The sequence below is a fragment of the Varanus komodoensis genome, unplaced genomic scaffold (genome assembly GCF_004798865.1).
Source record: "Varanus komodoensis strain SLA01 unplaced genomic scaffold, ASM479886v1 scaffold55, whole genome shotgun sequence".
Lineage (NCBI taxonomy): Eukaryota > Metazoa > Chordata > Lepidosauria > Squamata > Varanidae > Varanus > Varanus komodoensis.
In genome coordinates, this window is record NW_025336157.1 from 1,664,760 (window position 1) to 1,684,472 (window position 19,713).

The 19,713-nt window shown below is 52.4% G+C and overlaps 1 protein-coding gene across 1 annotated transcript; it reads right to left on the reverse strand.

The window, feature by feature from the left end:
• On the reverse strand, window positions 1-12,118 carry LOC123032481 (V-set and immunoglobulin domain-containing protein 8-like). Its single transcript, XM_044448377.1, has 7 exons — window positions 12,070-12,118; window positions 7,861-8,039; window positions 6,712-6,913; window positions 5,389-5,553; window positions 4,604-4,726; window positions 4,068-4,314; window positions 1-475 (listed from the first exon to the last, which is right to left on the reverse strand). The coding sequence occupies exons 1-7, from the start codon at window positions 12,116-12,118 to the stop codon at window positions 1-3; spliced, it is 1,440 nt and encodes a 479-aa protein (XP_044304312.1).
• Window positions 12,119-19,713: the final 7,595 nt, after the last annotated feature.

A 19,713-nucleotide genomic window follows, 5' to 3' on the forward strand; every position in this document is an offset into this window, starting at 1 on the left:
TCATATCAGGAGCCCCTCCTTGCTGGACGACCGCATCATGACCACGCCGCCCTTGTAATGCCTGCCGTTCCCGCCCTTCCACTGCATGTCGCTCAGCTCCGCCGTCGGCGTGGTGTAACCGGGCGATTCGGGGAAGACCTGAGGACGGGCGGACAAGCCCTCGTGGTCCTCGCCCTTGACGTATCTGGCCTCGGAGCTGGAGGGGGAGTACAGCCCTCTCCCCTTCGCGCCGTAATAAGGCTCGGAAACTTCGCCGCTCTCCGAGCTGGGCGGAGAGGGGAACTCGGGGGAGATCGCAACGTCCGTGCCGCTGTCAGGGGGGGGCGTCATCTTGACCTGGACGATGGCGGGTGCCGTCTTGCGGCCTTGCGTGTACTGGGCACTCCGTGTCTGGTATCCCAGTAAGGAGTGAAGACTGCTCGCCCGGCTGTAGGCCTGGCTGCACGGCCGGCTCGGGGGAGCTTCGGCGTCCACGCTGGAGATGGGGAGAGAAAAATGCCACGGTGAGCACGGGGTGGGGGAGGACGGGGTGGCACCTGCCTCAAGCGTGGAGAGGACCCTGCCCAGCGTGTCCCCTGCCTTTTCCCAGAAGGCTTCGTTCCGTCCCGCTTCCCATTTCAGCACACGACCCGTCGCCCTTCCTCCTTTGCTCCCCTTTGGAATTTCCCTCCTCCCAAAATATCTTTTTCCACTTCTGCAAAAGCTTGGAGAACGTGGGATTCCCCTGGTCCTGCCTCTTGTGTCTCCGGAGCTCCCTCCTGGCCTCAAGCCAGAATTTTCCCCAGGAGTGAAAAGGGCAAAAGTATCCTGTTTTGGATACGCCGTGAGAAGGCTCTCTGGGCAAGGCCGTCTTGCTAGGGAAAGCCAAAGATGAGGAGAAGCACCAGATATGCGATGGATGGACTTCAGCAAGGGAGCCGCAGTCCTCATCTTCGCAGAGCCGAGCGGGGCTCTTGTGACTTGTACCATCTGGAGGGCTTTCAAGGCCCGGATCTCTCCTTGATCATCCCAGAGTGCCGAACACGGAACAGGTTACGGAATCAGGTTCTGGCTGAGCATGTGGAAGACCTTCCCTACTGTAAGAGCGGGACGGCAGTGGAGGCCAAGACCTGGGGAGGTGGTGGCCCTCCCACCCTGGAGGCATTCCAGGTGCAACCCTGGGAGAGGGGTGGTTGGGCTTGGAGTCTTGTACTGGGCAGGGGACTGGACCCGGCGGCCCTCTGCCCCCTTCCAACTCCACTGTTCTTCGATTCTGCGACTGGATGACATGCCACAGCAACTCTTCTGGCCACCAAGCAATTATATCTCAACAGTGTGGTGCAGTGGTTAAGAGAGGCAGTGTGGTGCAGTGGTTAAGAGCGTGGGACTGGGACTCAGGCGATCTGGGTTCGAGTCCCCGCTCAGCCGTGGAGCCCACTGGGTGACTCTGGGCCAGTCACAGACTCTCAGCCCAGCCTACCTCACAGGGTTGTTGTTGTGGGGATAAGACGGAGGAGGAGAACGATGTAAGCTGCCTTGAGCCCTTTGTGGGAAAAAGGCAGGATACAAATCGATAGATAAATAAATAAATAAAAAAACACCTCCGTTCGCTTTTGGTCTAGATCAGAGGTGAGCACCGCGTGACCCTCCTGAGGTTTCGCCCTACAACTCCCCTGATCCTTAACCGTCAGTTACGCTGTGCGGGGCTGATGGGAGTTGTAGGGCCCCAAGTTACTCACCCCGCTCTCTAATTCCCTCACGTTTTCCCCTTAGGTACGTAGCATGAGCTTCTTTCTACCCCTTTTACGCCGCTGAGAGCGGAAGACACTCACTCCGCGGCTGGGGAGCCACTCCCAGGAATTTGCCTCACACCCAGCCTGTGTGGGCACAGCCTTCACGGAATCGTCTTGCAACTTGCATTTGACCAGAAAATCAATCAGAAACGCTCTCAGTCACAGAGGCTCCTTCCTTGCAACTAAGGAGGGACCAAGCTCCCCACTTCTTTCCACTTCACATTGGGTCAGCCTTAAATTAGGTGCCTCCCAGACTTCGAGAGTCTCTCCATTTTGTCCTGAGCATCGAGAGTTCTAACAGGCAGCCATTTCCCACCCGTTCAAACACTGTTTTAATAATGGGTGCATTATTCTGCAAAATTCAGAATAGTGTGGATTTTCAAGGGTAGGTCAGTTCTGACTTGCACAGCTGTGGCAGAGTGCAAAATTCAGTAAATTTGTGTTAGCACGTGAGCTGAACCATTTCCCCACAAACACCAGCCATAAGGAAAACCTTACGGAGAACCTTGCAGCCTGAGCCAGACCAATATTCCACGTCATCCTTTGTGATCCTTTTCCTCTTGATGGCTCTGGCTGGCCAAATATATCCAGGCAGGCCAATTAGTGCTCTGGGATAGACTGCCACTGAACATGGAGGTTCTGTTTCGCTCTCACGACTGTTGCTAGACACCTCCCTGCTTGCCATCCAAACGGGCGACCATGGCCACATCTTGTGGCACCGAGTCCCAAGGATGAACTGCACCTTGCGTGACAAAACCTGGCTGCCCTGTTTGAGCTGCTGCTGTGGCAGTTTTGGGGAGGAAAACTTTGGACAGCCTGTCTCAGGAGGGCGTCTGCCAACTTACCGTGCACATTTGTCAAGAAACGTAAGATTGGTTCCATCTGTTACAAAAACATCCCGAGTGCCCATTACTGCCTCCGCATGAGGAGATTAAGCCTTTTAATGGTTCCCTCTGTGCCGCGGTTTGGGCAAAGGAGGCGATGATCTGTTGCACCTGATTTAGGAATGATGCACCTGCTCTTCCTATGCTTGGGGCCACCGATGAGCATTAATCATCAGGAGAACTCACGGGTATATTCTCGCATTTCCTGCACGAGCATTTTGTGCTTCCCATCTGTCCCTTTGGGCGAATCGACGCTGGATGTTTTTCTCCTTTGGTTCCCCTCTGGCTTATTATGAGCGAAGAATGATTCAATTTTCTTAACCCCCATTCTGCCTCGCCTCCCTTCCTAATTGCTCCTCTTTATTTTAAGCTTAAGCCGTGAGTGCTGGAGAAATTGCAGTGAGAAACGAGACGGGAAAGCCAAGATTTCCAGAAGCTACATGGGGTTGGAGCTCGTGAGGAGCTGAGGTCCTTTGGACCTCAAGCCGATCCAGCCGGTCAGTCCTAGAGGAGATCAACCCTGGCTGCTCTTTAGAAGGCCAGATACTGGAGATGAAACTCAAATACTTTGGCCACCTAATGAGAAGGAAGGACTCCCTGGAGGAGAGCCTGATGCTGGGAACAGTAGATGGCAAAAGAAGAAGGGGGCGGCAGAGGATGAGGGGGCTGGATGGGGTCACTGAAGCAGTCGGCGTGAGCTTGAGTGGACTCTGGGGGATGGTGGAGGACAGGAAGGCCCGGAGGAGTGTTGTCCATGGGGTCGCGATGGGTGGGACGCGACTTCGCATCAACAACAACAAGCAAAGGGCCAAGGGAACTGTGGAGACACCAAAACTCAGTGAAGACGTTGCTCAGGTCCAGGGACAGGAGCCGTCGGTGTTGGCGGTCTCTCTGAAACAAGGAGCTCTGAGGACCGGCTTGGTTGCCCAGATGCCTAGCGGGCAAAAGCTGGCATTCTGCTGGTGGATCTTTGAGGTTATTCTCAAGAGATCGTAACGCAATTCAGAATTCTATCAATCTAAAATGAGAAACAGGAACGACACACGGCGCCACACACGACCCTGCAGAAGCGGTTGCGGGAAAAAAATCCCCGGGTGCATTTTTGAGCAAAACGGACTCGGAGCTTGCTTCTCTTGCAGTTCACTCTGGGCCAAGGAAGGACTCCTTGGAGAAGAGCCTGATGCTGGGAGCAATTTATGGCGAAAGCAGAAGGGGAGGGCAGACGATGCTGGTCACTGAAGCAGGTGGCGTGAGCTTGGGTGGACTCCGGGGGATGGTGGAGGGCAGGAAGGCCCGGAGGAATGCTGTCCACGGGTCGTGAAGGGTCGGGCGCGACTCCGAGACTGAACAAACAAGAAAGCGACACCCCCCCCCCCGGCCGCACGCAGGCCCCCCCGGCCGAGACACTCACCAGATCTCGCTGGGCTTGACCTCGATGCATTCCTGTTTTGGCCTCTGCTCGCAGCAGGAGCAGCAGCAGTCCCAGCAGTGGTCCTTCCCGCAGTAGCATCCCGGGCACTGCCCGGCCCCACAGCACCCCGAGCAGTAGGCCCTCCCACAGCAGCACAGGCAGCACCAGATCACTCCGCCGACGATCAGCGCCGTGGCGAGGAGGGCGATCACGACCGACCCGCCGATGATCCAGCCGTAGCTGACCCCTGCGAGAGTCCGGAGAGGAGAGGAGGCGCTCAGATGCCTTCGCCTTCCACCCCCTCCCTTGCCTCCCTTCCAAAAAGCTCCCTGCGTCGTTCTCCGCGCCTTTCCCCCCACAACGACCCTGTAAAGAAGGCCGGCTAGAAGGGGGAAAGTCCGTGAGGGACGAAACCAGCACGCTCACAAGCGTATTTCAATGGGGCAGCCCCTCAGGGCCAACCCACCCCACCCCACGGCCTGTGCCTCCCCGCCTTGAGCCTTCCACCCGTGCCACCGACCCCGCGAGCGTCTCACCTCCGCCGAGGTACACGTCCACGGTGCAGTACGAGACGCCCACGTTGTTGCCGACGGCACACTGGTAGGTGCCCACGTGGTCTTCGCACAGGTCGTAGATGTGCAGGTCTCCCGGGACGGAACCTGCACGGCGGGAGCAGAAACGCAGGGGGACGACTGAGCCGCGGAGCTGGGAGGGTCCCCCAGAGTGCTGGCGCCTCGTCTGGGTCGTTTCCCAGCAGAGTCGTGCGCACTCTTCCTCCGCGGGATCGGGCCCCTGCCAAAGAGCGGTGCCTTCCCTCCCGGCAAGATCCGGACCTGGGCGGACTCCACGGCCCCCTTTCACAATGAAACGTCCTCTTCTGTGCCAGCCCTGGAATCTGACTTCATGCCAGGAGTCAGATTCCCATTTTGATCAGCACCCGCTTAGCAAGACGGTTTGATTTCTCCTTAAAAGTTAAACTGGGCACCTCAGCTAGGGGTGATTTTTTCAAAAGCTTCCCAAGTGCGACCTCATTCGGACCGGAGGAAACCGGGCTGAGTTCCACAGAGCTTTCTCCCAGGTGAGCAAGATTGCCGTAGCAATTGTGGAGATGCAAATAATTTCAGGACTAAGCTTTGTAGTGCCGAAAGGTCCTGATCAGGCCTGATGTCGTCGTGCCCCTGGGTTGCTGGAATTGGCACCCATCACCGAAATCTTGGTGGAACAATGTGACCCTCTCCTTGGCCGTGCTCACAGTTCCTTCCCCGGCTTCCTGCCGGACCACCTCTGGCCCCAAAGGAAACCCAAAGGAGCTGGTACTCACCTGCCGACCCTCCCGGGGGCAGCCAGTCCCGGAACTGCTCGCCGTGCATCATGGACCAGCGGTAGCTGAGGGGCGGGGAGCCGACGGAGGTGAAACAGCGCAGCGTGATGTCCTGTCCGTAGGCTATGTCTCCGATGATCGTGCACTGGGGCACTGCCGGCCTTTCTGGAAAGAGAGGGGGCACCTGCGTCAGACCTGGGGGTCGTGCTGCCGAGTGGGAGGGGCTTTGCCTGTAGCAGCTCTCCGGGTTTTCTGTGCCAGAACAACCAGGTTGCAGGCAGCGTCTGGGCTCAGACAAAACAGTATCCTGTATCTGCAGGTTGAGGGTGTGTCGCCGCTGAACTAGAGGTCGTTCTTGAAATATGGGTCACTGTGTTGTCTGAACCGAGTCTCCCTACGGAACCACAAGCAACCCATGAAGAGAACCATGGGTGGCTGCTGGGTGGTTCACTGTGCTTTGCCATCTCGGCTGGATTCAGAGGACACCCTTAACCCACATTTTTATAGCCTGTCATGGTGCCGTGACAACCCCCAGTCAATCCATCCTCAAACTTGGAGTGTTGGTTACGGCATGTTCTGAACCCGGTTGGTGGTCTGAACTTAATGGTCTTACGGGGTGAGGAGAAAACATTTGAGATACATCCAGAATTAGTTCCGTTGCAAAGTGCACGATTCGCATCTCCCTTGTCTCCACCGGTGCTCTGTACAATTGGGACTTCCAGGTGCCCAAAATGGGAGCACAGAACAACCGCACCTGGACTGAATCCTCCTTTGCTGTTATGCAAAGCATTTTGGGGTGGTTGGGTCCCAAATGACCCCCGGAAAGCCATGCAAAAGGCCTGCGCCTGTTGTTGGTATTGGGGTTTCCAACTTACGACGACTCTATGCATTAGGGACCCCCAAAACACCCTATTCAGGACAGCCCCGCTCAGCTCTCCTAAATCCAGGCTGCGGCTTCCACCCGCCTCGTCTTTGGTCTTCTTTTTCGCCTGCCGCTGACTTGCCCTGGCATGGTTTGTTTGCTTGTTAGGTTTCTATCCTATCTCTTCCCTTTTTCTCCTAAAGAACGCAAAGCGGCGCCCATCATTTCCCCCCTTGCTGCTCTCAGACGTATCCCCTCCGCAACACCCCTGTGAGGCAGGCCGGGCCGAGTCTGGCATGGGCCCAAAGTCACCCGGTTGGCTCCCCGGCTGCGTGTCGGCTTGGGGGACTGGCAGGAATTCCTGTCCAAAACTCCTGGAATGCACCGGGTTGGGAAGACTGCTTGGGGGGATGGATTTCAGCCAGGCCGGCTCTCTGCCAGAAGGAACGGATGCTCCTTACCTTGCACCGTGATCGTTACTTTGTGTTTGGCTTCTGTGGTTTTCTTCACCGTGCATTCGTACGTGGCCGAGTCGGTGACCTGTACGTCCCGGAGTTGCATGGAGGCGTCGTACAGGCTGGGGTCGGCCGAAGTGAAGCCCACCCGCTGCTGGAGATCAGGCGACCCGGGGTAAATGACCTGGTGGTCGTGGTAGCCCAGGAGCTTAAGGGGAAGAAGGCGAGGAGGAGAGAATGAAGGAAAATGCATTGGACAGAGCAGAGGTACAGGCAAAGCTGCATAGCGAAGGGAGAGTCTCAGTGGCAGATTCCGGCCCCCCAGGTTCCTAGTCCTCATGGGTGAAAAGCTATTTGGAGCGCTTGTGAGCAATGCTTCCTGCAGCATGAATGTCTGCATGGGAATTTCAGGGGATGGTGCAGCTGGTTGTTCCTCACCGGCTTTGCAGAACTAGAAGCAGTTGTGGCTGTGAGTAAAAACGGCAGCGTGAATCGTGCCGAAGAAGCAATCTTATCTGCACATCTTATCCCCATTCCTTATGTTATGTGGGTGGCAGAGCGCAACTTTTGGGCGGCCCAACAGTTGGAATGATCAAAAATACAGATTAGCTGGTGGAAGAGATGCTTGTGATACGAAATCCCAGGCCTTGTGCTCATTTCTGCACTGGGAAGATTGCAGGAGACTTTGGTGCCAGCAGCTGGGGTGGGGGCCTTGCTCCTGAGCTCCCTAACCATTCCCTGCCATGGGTGGGCAGAGCCGTTTTACAGCCCTTCCGGGGTGGGGAGCCAAAGCTTGCCTTCTGGGGGTCTCCTGCTTCGGAAAATCCCCCAGTGAGCTCAGGCAGTGGGGTTCCTTGTGAGTAAGTCAGGCTGCGGTGCCCTCTTTTGGCAAGGATCCGGCAGTGGCTGGCTACTCTGTCCTCAGTGGGGAGGTGTAGCCACCCCGGAGTTCAGTCTGAGCTTCAACCGGAGCTGCCCAGGTGCTGAACCAAATCTTTGGAGGGCTGGGTCCAAGGGATCGCTCCTTGCAGGTTCAGACTAACACCTGGAGGGACGCACTGTGTCACTGACGGAGCCTTTCTAAAATGGGAGTCAGAAATCCGGGGTCACTCTGTCACCGCCCCATAACCGGGGGTGAAATCCTCACACGCTCACCGGGTTGTCCTGTGGATGCTGGCCGGGCACCGTCCGCTTCCATTCGATGTCCCAGTCGTTGTCCGGAGTGTTGTCTTCCGGGTCCGAAGCAAAGGGGCACCCCAAGTTGACGGACTCCCCTTTGGGCAGGTACAGGACCTTCTGTCCGTCGCCCTTGATCCTGACGGCGGTGCTCCCAGCTGGAAAAGAAGGCCCCGCTCGGCAGGGTGAGTCTTCCCTGCCCCCAAGGAAAGGGATCCCCACATGCAGCAGCATCTGCAGAATGATCTTACTTATTTCAAGGCAACCTGCATCCTCCTGCTCCTCCTCCCAGTCTTACCTTCACAACAGCAGCCCTGCAAGGCAGGTTGGGCCGAGAGTCATGACTGGCCCAAGGGGAGCTCAGTGTGAACTCGAACCTGGATCTCCAGAGTCCCAGTCCCACCCTCTTGACAACTACACCACACTGGCCCGGTTGTTGGCAAAGAGGTAAGCCGGGGAATGAGGACTCGGATTTAAGCAGGTTCTGGGCTACCCTCCCTTCTCGTGATTCTCGATCTGGAAACCGGACACCCCTTTGCATGTGGGGCTGCCCCTGCCGTCTTCAAACTGGAGGACCGTCCTCCATCAAGCAGGCCACCCGGCCACCATGCAGCCGGATGGCAGGAACCTTTTCCTACAGATGCTCAGCTGCATCTTTTTCTGCACACGCCTGCTCAAAACCCCACGGAGCTCGAGTGCCCACACATCAGAATCGGCAGTTTCTGGGCCCCATACCAATTTTTGGGTCTCCTAAATGTTAAAGCCCTCTCTGGATGGAGCCCACGTTACTAGAAAGATCACACCCACCTGAAATTTAGACAAGGCTCTGCGTGCATTGAATGCATCACCCAGAGGACTTTAAAAACAATAAATAAATACAATGCAATAAATTAGACACCACTTTGGAAAGAATGACTGTCATTTCAGTAAGGAAGCCGGTGACTTTTAGAGAGGTATGACTTTTCTTTAGTCCGATCTGTCTGCGTTCTGCACTCGGTCAGCTTTCTTTCATCCCATCACCCGCTCATGAATAAGATCACTTTCTTTTTAAGCAAACTATGAGAACCGGGTTAAGATTTGGTGTAGTTGCTCAAACACAAGATGCACAATTTTGCAAAAGGCAAGTTTTGCAAATTTTTCCCGGAAAGTTGTTGTTGTTTTTAATAGCCTACAAGTTTGCACAAAGTAGGAATAAAGTTTTGCTTTAGAAACTTGCCGGCTGGATTCAGTAAATCAAAATTTGCTGGAATCCATGGCCGATTTCTCCGGGTGAGCAGGTGTACTGTCCTGTTGACAACTGTGGATGGGGATAATCAGTTTAGGGAAAAACTGAAATATGACCTTTTCTCTCTCGTGCTTGTTGTGCTTAGTCAGGCCGGCTCCTAAAACCGAGATTGCTGGGTCCGATAGGATAATAATCAGCAGAAATTGCTTTGTGAACCTGTTCAGCAACTCTATCTAATAATTAAAATGATGGCAGTGCATCCTTCCAGCAGGCTCTGTTTACAGGGACAATCCCGGTTTTCTGTTCCTCATTCCTGGGAAATAATTCCTCCTGTGGAGGCCCTGATCCAGAAGGCAGTGTTGCCTTACTCCGGATCAAAGGCATGCATCCTAGGAGGGCCGGGGTGACGGGTGCGTGAGCAGCATCCTCAGCAGCATGGAGCAATCTGTCTGGGGCAGTGAGGAAAGAGCAGGGGCGGCCCCACAGTGAATGTTCAGCCCTTGGGGTCCTGGATCCCCCCCATTGGAGGATGCTTAGCCCCACACTGAGTTGAATGGTACAGAGGGGCTGCCCCCCTAGAGGAGGATGGGGGTAACCCAGTCCTTCAGGGGAGATGGACAGTGATCCTTGCCCTCAAGGCCTAGTTACCTGCTCTTTGGATCTGGGGGCCAACACCGAGCAGGCCCCGTCCTCAGGGGCCTAACGTTTCTGGCACAGCTGGCTGCCAGACGTGGAAGTGTCATCCTGAGCAATAGGATCTTCTTGTGAGTAATGCATGCTCATAAGCAAGGCTCCGTCAGCGAGCAGGCCACCCCCCTGGTGGTACGGGTGGCCTGCAACGGTGCTCAGGGTGGGCTTGTTTGTCACATGCGTCTTGGATGTCTCCTATTATGTCTACGATTCCACAGAATCAGCCTTCTGGTGGAACCAAGCCCGTTTTCTCCGCACCGTTAGATCGTGGTTTGCCACGTGTCCTAGATGGACGCCTTCTCCAAGCCTGACTAGAGAACGCCGAGGACTGGATGGGCCCATTGGCAAGGACAGGCCTGCATGGCCAGCCCTTAAAACGGAAGTAAGTTTCTAGTCCTCTGTGTTCTAAATAAGAGGTGGATCGAAATATGAGCCTGGGAAGCTGCTTTATTATACTATGGTCTGACTGGCAGCCATCCCCTGGATTCAGACAAGGCACTTTCCCCCAGGCATCAAATGTGGGTCCTTTCGTGGGCAGTCGTGTGTCCGCTGCACCTTGGAGGCAGCGACACAACCAGGAAGTGCTCTTGGGACCCTCCCTTGGTCTCCTGGCCCCCTTTGTCTCAAAGAACAATTGCTAAGGGGGCACCAGAAAAGGCAAGGGGACACACAATAACTGCCACCTCTCCAGCGCATTTTCGCAATGCATTTTGGGAAGACGTCTAGATATTTCCAAAATAGTTTTGTGTTCTATAACTCTAGTAACGAAATGGAAAAATAATAATTTCCCCCAGAGTCCCTTCTAAGCATTAGATTCAGTAAGCGCCGGTAGACAGACTCTGTTATTTATCTATTTAAAAACAACATCCTCCTCCTAATGATTTTAAATCACCTTGATTATACTTTGGTAAACGAGAGGTCTACCTCACAGGGTTGTCACAAGAAGGATAAACAAAGGAAGGAGGGGAAGTAGGTCACTTTCACATGGGCCCAGAAATCTCTTCCCAAACTCGGTCTTATCTCTTCTCAGCTCATGTTTTTCATCACTCCTTTTGTTTAACTCCACCCTGCAACTGGGTGCAACGCATGCTGAACTCATCTCTCCTCCCCTCTTGCTTTTCCCTTCCCCACTTCCCAAATTCCAATTATTTATGATACACAAAGTTGGTTTGGACGATGTGACGCGATCATAAAAGTCAGACCACCAAATGTTATGGCAAGAGCGTTCCCGATCATTGTTTCAGCCCCGTCCCCCGCTGTTTCTCTGCCGCGAAGCCTGGTTCCCCCTTTTCGGCCGTTGGGATCCACAGCCTTCCCTGGAGTAATTTTGGGGTGGGTGGGATGAGCTTCCCCTTTCTCGGAGAAGACATTTCTGCATGCGGCCTGCCAATTTCTCTCTCCTAGGTGCAAACAGTGCCCAGTTGGCCAGGGTAACCAACAGGCCTGCTCTTTCTCCAAAAACTGGAACAATTAAAATGTGGATTAGATGCACCGGACGCTCTGTCTTCTATTGCTATTGTATTGCTATGGTGCATCATGTTTTATTCTGAGTTTCTTGCTTGTTGTTTTATTCTGCTATTGTATTGCTACGGTGCATCATGTTTTATTCTGAATTTCTTGCTGCTTTGGATTTGAATCATGCCTAACACTTCGAACACCCAGGTGCTCTGAAAATATGTCAGAGAGTTGCAGAGATAAAGCAAGCCTCTTTGCTGATTTTTTCCAGATCTGGTCTAACCTTCTTGTATTCTAATCTAGTTACCATTTCAGCTGGAATGCTGCCTTTTGTTACCTTCTCCAAATAGTTTATTAAATAAAAGAGCGGCACTCAGGCTTAAAAAAACAATTGAGCAATAACAAAATTAAACTGTAACAAGATTTCAAGAACAAGTGGCAGAAAGCAGACACCGATGTTTAGGTAAACCGAGAAAATGTGAAAACCTACATATAATACATCCTGCTTTTGCTCTCAACGCGGCATGTATGTTTATTTTCACAACAGCCTGTAAGGTAAGCTAAGTTTCCTATTGTGGGAATTTGAACGGGGCCCTAGCCAAGCCCCTTAAACTACTACATTACTCTATTCCTTTCCAAAAGAGCCCCCTTTTCTCACCTTGAAACCTTGAAAGTTTTCTGGAATTTACATTCTAAGTCTCGGACCTTTTGTCAGCAACTGGTTCTAGCTGGAAACCACATCCCTTTGCAAGATAGAAATCAGAAAGATTTGCACAGAAATTGCATCAATCAAGATAATCCCAAATGAAACCTCTTACCTAGCATCATACAGGTGAGCAGCAGCCGGAGAGCCTGGCTCACTGCCATTGCTGCAAAAAGCTGGATTTCCGTATGATGATGGCAAAGAGAGTCTGGCAGGACCGAAGCAGCTCCGCACAGGCGGAGAGTTGGAGGAAGATCACAGCCTCCTCGATATTTTTACCCTCCTGGGTTTGCTTGGCGTGTGAGGTCAAGATTCCTTTGCGTTGAGTTGCAGCCGGTGACAGCGCTTCCCCCAAACTGCAACGCTGAGCCAGGGACCCATCCCAGTTTCCTTTGAAGCTGCTGCACACTTAACAATTAAGCAACACTTTCATCTTGGCGATTTCCACACACGACACAAAGAGGATGCGTGAGAGTCAAGTCCCGTGCCGGATGCACAGACCTCGTTTGGGGCAAACTTAGCTGGATCCCTCCGGGGTTTTCTAAGGGTTCATTTTTTTATTACTTGAACCAAACTTGAAATTCACACACACGTGTGGCAAGAAAAGCAAGGCCCTGAGCTGTTTGCTGGGACTTTTAGGATTCTTGACTGAGGATGTTTTGGATACTTTGATTTATTTCTGGGCTCCTGTGGGCCAGCTTGGAAGCAGAGATGGGCTGGCGTTCTGCCCGCTCCCCCAAACCGGCATGGGGGTGCAGGGCTGTTTCAAGGTGGGGGGCAGTTTGTGCCCCCCAGGTTCAGTGTGTGTTGAATGCTGTCGCATCAAGGGCCACGGCGTACAGCAGCAACACTTCCCATCCTCCTCTGCATCCGAATTTCTTGCTGCTTTGCCAAGATCCGGATGGCCTGGTCCTGATTGTGAAGTGCAAAAGAAGCCGCGTGCTTTCATTGCTGGGCTTGAAACTGGGAGATTGCAAAATAGGGGCTGATTCCATGAAAAGTCACGGCTCGCTCGCTCCCAAGATGATCCCTAAGAAAGAACAGTGATGCTATTGCACTTCCTTTCCTTTTTTTTTTTTTTGGGCACAGAGTTTTCATTAATGAGCGTGTGGCACATCAATGAAACTGAACTGCTGTGGCAAAGTCATGACTCCTCAGATTGGATCGGTGGAGCAGACCTGGAGAACATAACGCAAGACAAGTTCAGGTGACCAGACCATAACGCTTTCACAAGTTGGGAAAGAATTGGGGCTCGCCCCTTCCCCGTCCCAGCTTTGGCGTGCCCATGTGCCACAAATTGCTGCTGTAGTTACGGGTGGGCTTCTTGGAGGGCTCAGGTTGTCGGAAGCATGGGTCTGGTGGTACATGAATCCACCGTGGATTCGTGTGAGTTTGGATGTGCAGGAATTAAAACTGGATTCCACATTTTCTGGATCACGCAGGCTTGCGAACCAGTTTCTTCAACATCTGCGTGTGCAAGATTTGGACAATTCCACACCTGAACTAACACACATTAGTACTAATATCTCTGTGCACTCGTGTGTACGGCTGCTGGTGTGAATTCTCTTCGTCCAAATCTGGACTGGTGCAGTTGGTGCAACATTCTCATGCATCCTTGGAAAATCCCAGTTCGGTCCATGAGCTACTGACAGGGGGAAAGAAGACTTATAATCCATGCAACGTAGATGGGACAGATTTCAAAAGTTTCTGCACATTCCCACATGCAGCCCTAAAGCGGGGTTTATCTGGGGTCTCCGACAGGGTACCCTGCCATGAGCTTCAGGGCAGAATGAGAGAAGTACGTGCTCCTCCGGAATGGCAGGCGTGGGGTTTGGGGCTTCGCCACTCAGAAATTGCTGAGCCGGGCTTGTGAACGCCTCTTTATTGAGCACTGACGCAGGAAACTTAGTTTTGTGTAAGGTCCACACTAGACTGATGTGGGCAGCAGGATGCGGAGCTTTGGAGCATGTCCGCAGAGCCCCTTTGCCATTCTTCAAGCCCCTACCCCATGGACTAGTAACTTGGGTCCAGCTACTTGCACAGAGGGGCTAAGGACACTTCTGTTGATCAGTCGCAGAAGAAACTTAAGCCAGGCCTGGCACTCGGTGATGGAATATTTAGTGCATTAATTGTTACCAGTTTGGGTTCATTAAATCTGCAGAAATATGCACATGAGAGAAGAAGAAAAATCCAAAAGCAAAGAGACTGACTCTTGGTGTGTGTGTGTAGCGGGCAGTATTAAGCTTAAGAACCATGCTTATTTCTCATGAAAGGGATGAGTTTAGGTCTGGATTACTCCATTTCACATGGAAGCACAGACGGTTGATCCGGCGGTCCCAGAGAGAGCAATAGGATTTAAATGAGGCATTCAGTCCCGTGAGTTTCCAACCCAGCTCGGCTCCAACCCATCTGACAATGTTCGAATAATCAAAAGCAGCTCCATGGAAAGCGAACAAATGAATATCTCCCTGCTCAGAGAAATTTAGCAAGAATGCTTTTCCTTGAGAAGGTAGATTTCTGTGTGCAGGGATGACTTATACAGCTGCCTGGTCACCCACCCAAACGGTGCCTTGCTCCACAACCTCACTGGGGATGGTTGTGGTCTGGGTGCTGGAAGGAGGGAGTGTCTTTATGTTTGGCGTGTCTCTTTGGGGTGGACTCGACGGCTCTTCTATCATTCTGCATCAGCAAGGGAGGAGAAACACCCAGCAAACTCACAATTAGCTCGTCAGCCTGGAGGCAATGGGCGGATGATCTTTCTGCGGACTGGATGAGAGTAAGATTTATGGAGCAAAGGAAGCAGCGCCTGGATCCTTCACAGGGCTGGGTGAACGGTTGACGTGTCACGCAGGTTCGCATGACATCTGTCACTTCATGGAACAGCGATGCAAACCTGGTGAATGTGCTGTGAATGTCTCTATAAAACGGATGGGGCTTGGAGGCACCGCCCTGGTTTTGAAAGACATCTTGGAAAAAGGCTTAGCATAAATATGAGTACCCAGTTTATAAGTTTTGTCGCTGTAGCATGGTCTGGTTCGAGACCGGAACGGGAGTTTTATACTGAAATGTTTCACCTTTTCAGATCTGTTGAGATAAATTGATGGGTGAGAGAGGGACATACAGAGAAATGTTTAAATCTATAACAGCTGTAGGTTTATAAATAGGATGTGCCAGATCCTGAAGATGAAACTCAAATATTTTGGCCACCTAATGAGAAGGAAGGGCTCCCTGGAGAAGACCCTGATGCTGGGAACAATGGATGGCAAAGGAAGAAGGGGGCGGCAGAGGATGAGGGGGCTGGATGGGGTCACTGGGGCAGTCGTGAGCTTAGCTGGACTCCAGGGGATGGTGGAGGACAGGAAGGTCCGGAGGAGTGTTGTCTATGGGGTCGCGATGGGTCAGACGCGACTTCGCAGCTAGCAGCAACAAAAACCAAAACCAGGTGTCACTTGGTTTGGAGTTTGTGGTGTCTCTTTGATATACATTAATTGCATCTTTATTGGGCCTCAGACTTCCCAGTGTACATGGGAAGAAATTATACAAGCATCTCTTACAACAGCCCGGGAAGGTAGAGCAGAAGAGGTTGCGCATGGATTACTGGAAATCTTGCCCAGCCTTGGGCTTGAGAAATTTTATTAGGTGTTTATGTATGCTGGCGTAAGCTTTCGCAAGTAAGAGTCTGCGACTTAAATTATACTGTTAAATTATATTGTTTTATATTATGTTATTTATTTATGATTGTGAGCCGCCCCGAAGCTTCGGCGAATGGGGCGGCATAGAAGTTCTCTAAATAGATAGATAGATAGATAGATAGATAGATAGATAGAAAGGCTTTGTCCACAAAAGTTATGCCAGACTAAATTGTTCCTCCTATAATGGCTAAGGCAGCTTCCCTGTAGCATTTGAGGCAGTCAGTGCTTTCTCTCTTGAGGACTAGAAACATGCTGAGTATCTCAGCATGCCAAATTCTATGGCTCAGCATTAGACACTGCAACTATGAATAGAAATGCACACAGTCATGATAGTGCATCTCAAAGCTGATGGTTTGATCAGATTTGCTGCTTCTGGAACGCCCAGAAGCAGAGCTCAGAGGTAATGGCATGTGATTGACAGAATTCTGTAAATTGTCTGTGTAAACTCCATTTAAGAGCTGGTGGCAGACATCTGCCTAATCTCCCTTCAATCAGGCAAGTGTGGACTTAAATAGATGTGCTCATTAATGCATATCCGGACTGAATGCCTAGTTAAATGCTGTAAACCTCTCAGAGGGCTTTGGCTATGGGCGGTATAGAAATGAAATAATAATAAAAAATAGAGATATTGCATCTGCTGGGGAGACTGTCAGGATACAGAAATATTATCTTGCCAGTCCTTTGATTTGTCCATGTTATGTTTTGTTACAAGCCAGAACAGAAATGGACTGACTGGGCATTGTTATCGCTTGGTGTATGCAAGATACTCAAAGCGGTGAAGGCACACAGTATATTATATTATGTTATGTTATGTTATGTTATGTTATGTTATGTTATGTTATGTTAATTATTTAAAATATTTATACCCTGCCCTATATGCAAAAGCATCTCAGGGCAGCTTACAAAAATCAAAAACAGGCCTGGCTATTCCTAGGTGTGGGAATACCAACCAGCCATAGGGCTATTATAAAAGGTGAAGACCCTGCCAGGAAAAAGAGGCGAGGCTAACAGGACTTGACCCACACGGGGATTCAAATCCGGACTTTAAAAACATGGCCCTGGACTAGCATGTTCCTATCGGCCGATTTGCGTTCCAGCTGCAGTTAGTCTGTTTTGCATTTCAGGCTCTTTTCTGTCCCACTTGTGGAGAACCTGGCGAATCCTCTCGTCTCCCTCGCTCAGGATCTAAACCGGAAATGCAGAGGGGCTCCTCCCTTTCGAACTGCCCGTGGCATCAACAGGTTTCCAGGTAGGTGCTTCCCGGGGCCTTCTAGCAAGCACCTGACCGATTTGCGATGAGGGATTCTTTTAGCAATCGTCCCGTTCTGGGGTTGTCGAGGGCAAGGCTGTACATACAGCTGCACAGACGAAACGCTGCAATCGAGCGCCAGTCCGGTTCTTCCTTCCGGCTGGCTTTCCAGGAAGTCAGCATTCCATTGTTTTGAGCAGTGCTAGGATGGGCCGGCAGGGACCTATTGCAAAGCCAAGGGCAGCCTAATTTGGTTAGGGTTAATTAACCCTGCCTCTAATTAGAGTTTGGAAGTAAGCAGGTCAGAGAACGCCAAGTCTGGTTGAGCGCTTCCCAGTGTTTTCCTGGTGAAGCGACCTCTCTTTTTGCAAAGAAATTCCTGCAGATCCGACCCTAACCTCCCAAAATCACCCAGTCCCTTTCTCCGACGCTGGCAGCTTGGGAAAGGCAAGAGGGAGGAATGGACTTAGCATTAGCACAGGTGTGTAAAAATGCAGCGGTTGTTGTGTGTCAAAACAGCCCGGCTGGGGGAAAATCCCACACAGAGGCTCATACGCTGAGCAAAATCAACACATTTGGCTTGTGGCTTTGGTGCTCTCCTGGGTGTGGCATCCGCAACTGAGTGGCAGAAATTGGTAACGCTGTTTGCCAGACTGAAGTCATAAGAGCTTAATTATGGCCTTCGGTAGAGGAAGGCCAAGTTTCATTTACCTGGGCACTGGTCTGCCCCCGGGAAGCTCCCAAAGGAGGGAAGGGAGGAGACGGACTTCCGCAGTTGTTTGCCCTCTCTGGACGCACCAGGAGATGGCTGCCCCTGGAGACAGAGGTGTCATTTGGCAATTAAGGCTCGTGGGTTGTGGATTGTTGTGCCTGGATGCGGGCACCCTGGCTCTCCCGAGGACCAGTGCAAGGGCCATGCAGGATTAGACCGGGGGCCGGTCCCCTCCAGCTTTCTGATTCCAGCTGTTTGAAGGGCCATGCATCCTATTCCACTGAGAACAGCACATTCCTCTGAAAGGCTTCTATTTACATTGCAGTAAAGGTAAAGGTTTCCCCTTGACGTTAAGTCCAGTCATGCCTGACTCTAGGGGGCGGTGCTCCTCTCCGTTTCCTGGCCGAGGGAGCCAGCGCTTGTCTGCACGTTCCTCTGAAGGGCTTCTATGTACATTGCAATCGATACTTCCAAATTCACATCTGGGCTGGTTTATCACATCATGGAGGAAGTGGGATCTCGCGACTAAGAATAGACGCCGGGCCGGGCCGGATCAAAGCAAAGGCCCTCCCAGGGCAGCGGTTGGGGGCCAGACAGCTGTTCCAACTGGAAGCCCACGGGGAAGATGGGAAGCGGATAGCGCCCATCCGCTTCTGGGATAGGAGGCATGTGGCCTTCGATACTGGAGGGAACAGGGCGGCATCGTGGCTGGCAGTCACAGATAAGCTTGTCCTACGGGAGCGTTGCCGACTCTTTCGAAAGCCATCCAAGTTGCATCTGCGGTGGTGGATCTTGCGCTTTGCCCCTGTGCCGCATGAGGAGGCCTTCCCCCAAAGGAGCCCAGCTGCGGCCGCCCCTCGGGCCGTTGGCCACCCTCGAAAAGAAGGGCAGGGCCCGACACAGCAACCGGCACGCCGGCTCTGCCCGCCCACGATGCCTCGTCCAAGGGCTTCCGACCGACTTCCTTTAGCACGCGCCATCTCTGCCCGGCTCACGCCCTTCTCCTCAGTCATGTTCAGTCACTGCCGCCCAGGGAAGGCGTGTCCCTTTCGAGCTGATGGTTGCTTATTTAATGGCTCTTCCACTGGTTTCCTTCTCCCCCTTTGGGCATCTGGTCTTCTCTCCTTCCCTGCGCTGCACATGCCACGAAGATTTCCCAATGGTGAGAGTCCAAGCTCCTGACGAGCTTTCCTTCAGCGCTTTTCAGCTTTTGTGCATAAGCCCAAGGGATGTCAGGGGATCTTTTTGACCAGTTGGTCGAGAAAGACGGGCCGACAAAGCAACCCAGGGACCGGCTCAAAACCCAGAGGCTCCTGCTAGGCGGTTAGACCAGCCCTCCTTTAAGACTCTGTGAATCAGGCGTAATCTACATAAGCCAAGCTGATCGGTACCTCTCAAAGGACAGAAAAGTCCAACCCAGCTCTTGATGGGTGGATACTGTTTGCCCCTGAAGCACTGGCTTCCGAAAAACAGCCAGACAAACCCAGGAGTTTTACACACTTGTCTCTGCAACCCCACATGACTCTTTCCACCTTCTTTTTAATTTAAGCCAAAAGCCAATTTTCTTGTCAGCAGGAATTTGGCAACTGACAAAACACCGGCTCCAGCAAAACGGTGCAATGCATCTCACCCTGGTCACGGCGCGGAAGGATCCAGCCTTCCATTTCCAAATGCCATCGTCTGCATTTATTTCTTTGCTATATTTACTGTATATCCCACCGTTTTTCTTGCAAGAAACTCAAGGTGGCTTACATAATTCTCCTCACAACAACCTGTGAGTTGTTGGACTGAGAGGCTGTGACCGGCCCAAAGTCACCCAGCTGGCTCCATGGCTGAGCGGGGACTCGAACCCGGATCACCTGAGTCCCAGTCCTGTGCTCTGAGCACCACCTTGGCCCTCTGGCAGCCAGAAAGTGCCCGCGGGGCACCGAGCAGGTTGGCAAACCGAGGCGGTCTTCTACCAATTTTCTTCTGCCAGCCTGCTAAGTAGAGAGCATTTTATCAGCCTGTTAAGAGTTCGGGAGTGCAGGCTGGAGGTCGTGGGGGCCCCTCGTCCATGGCCAGCATTTAGCAGGCCAACCAGAAAAGAAGAGAGAAGGCACCATA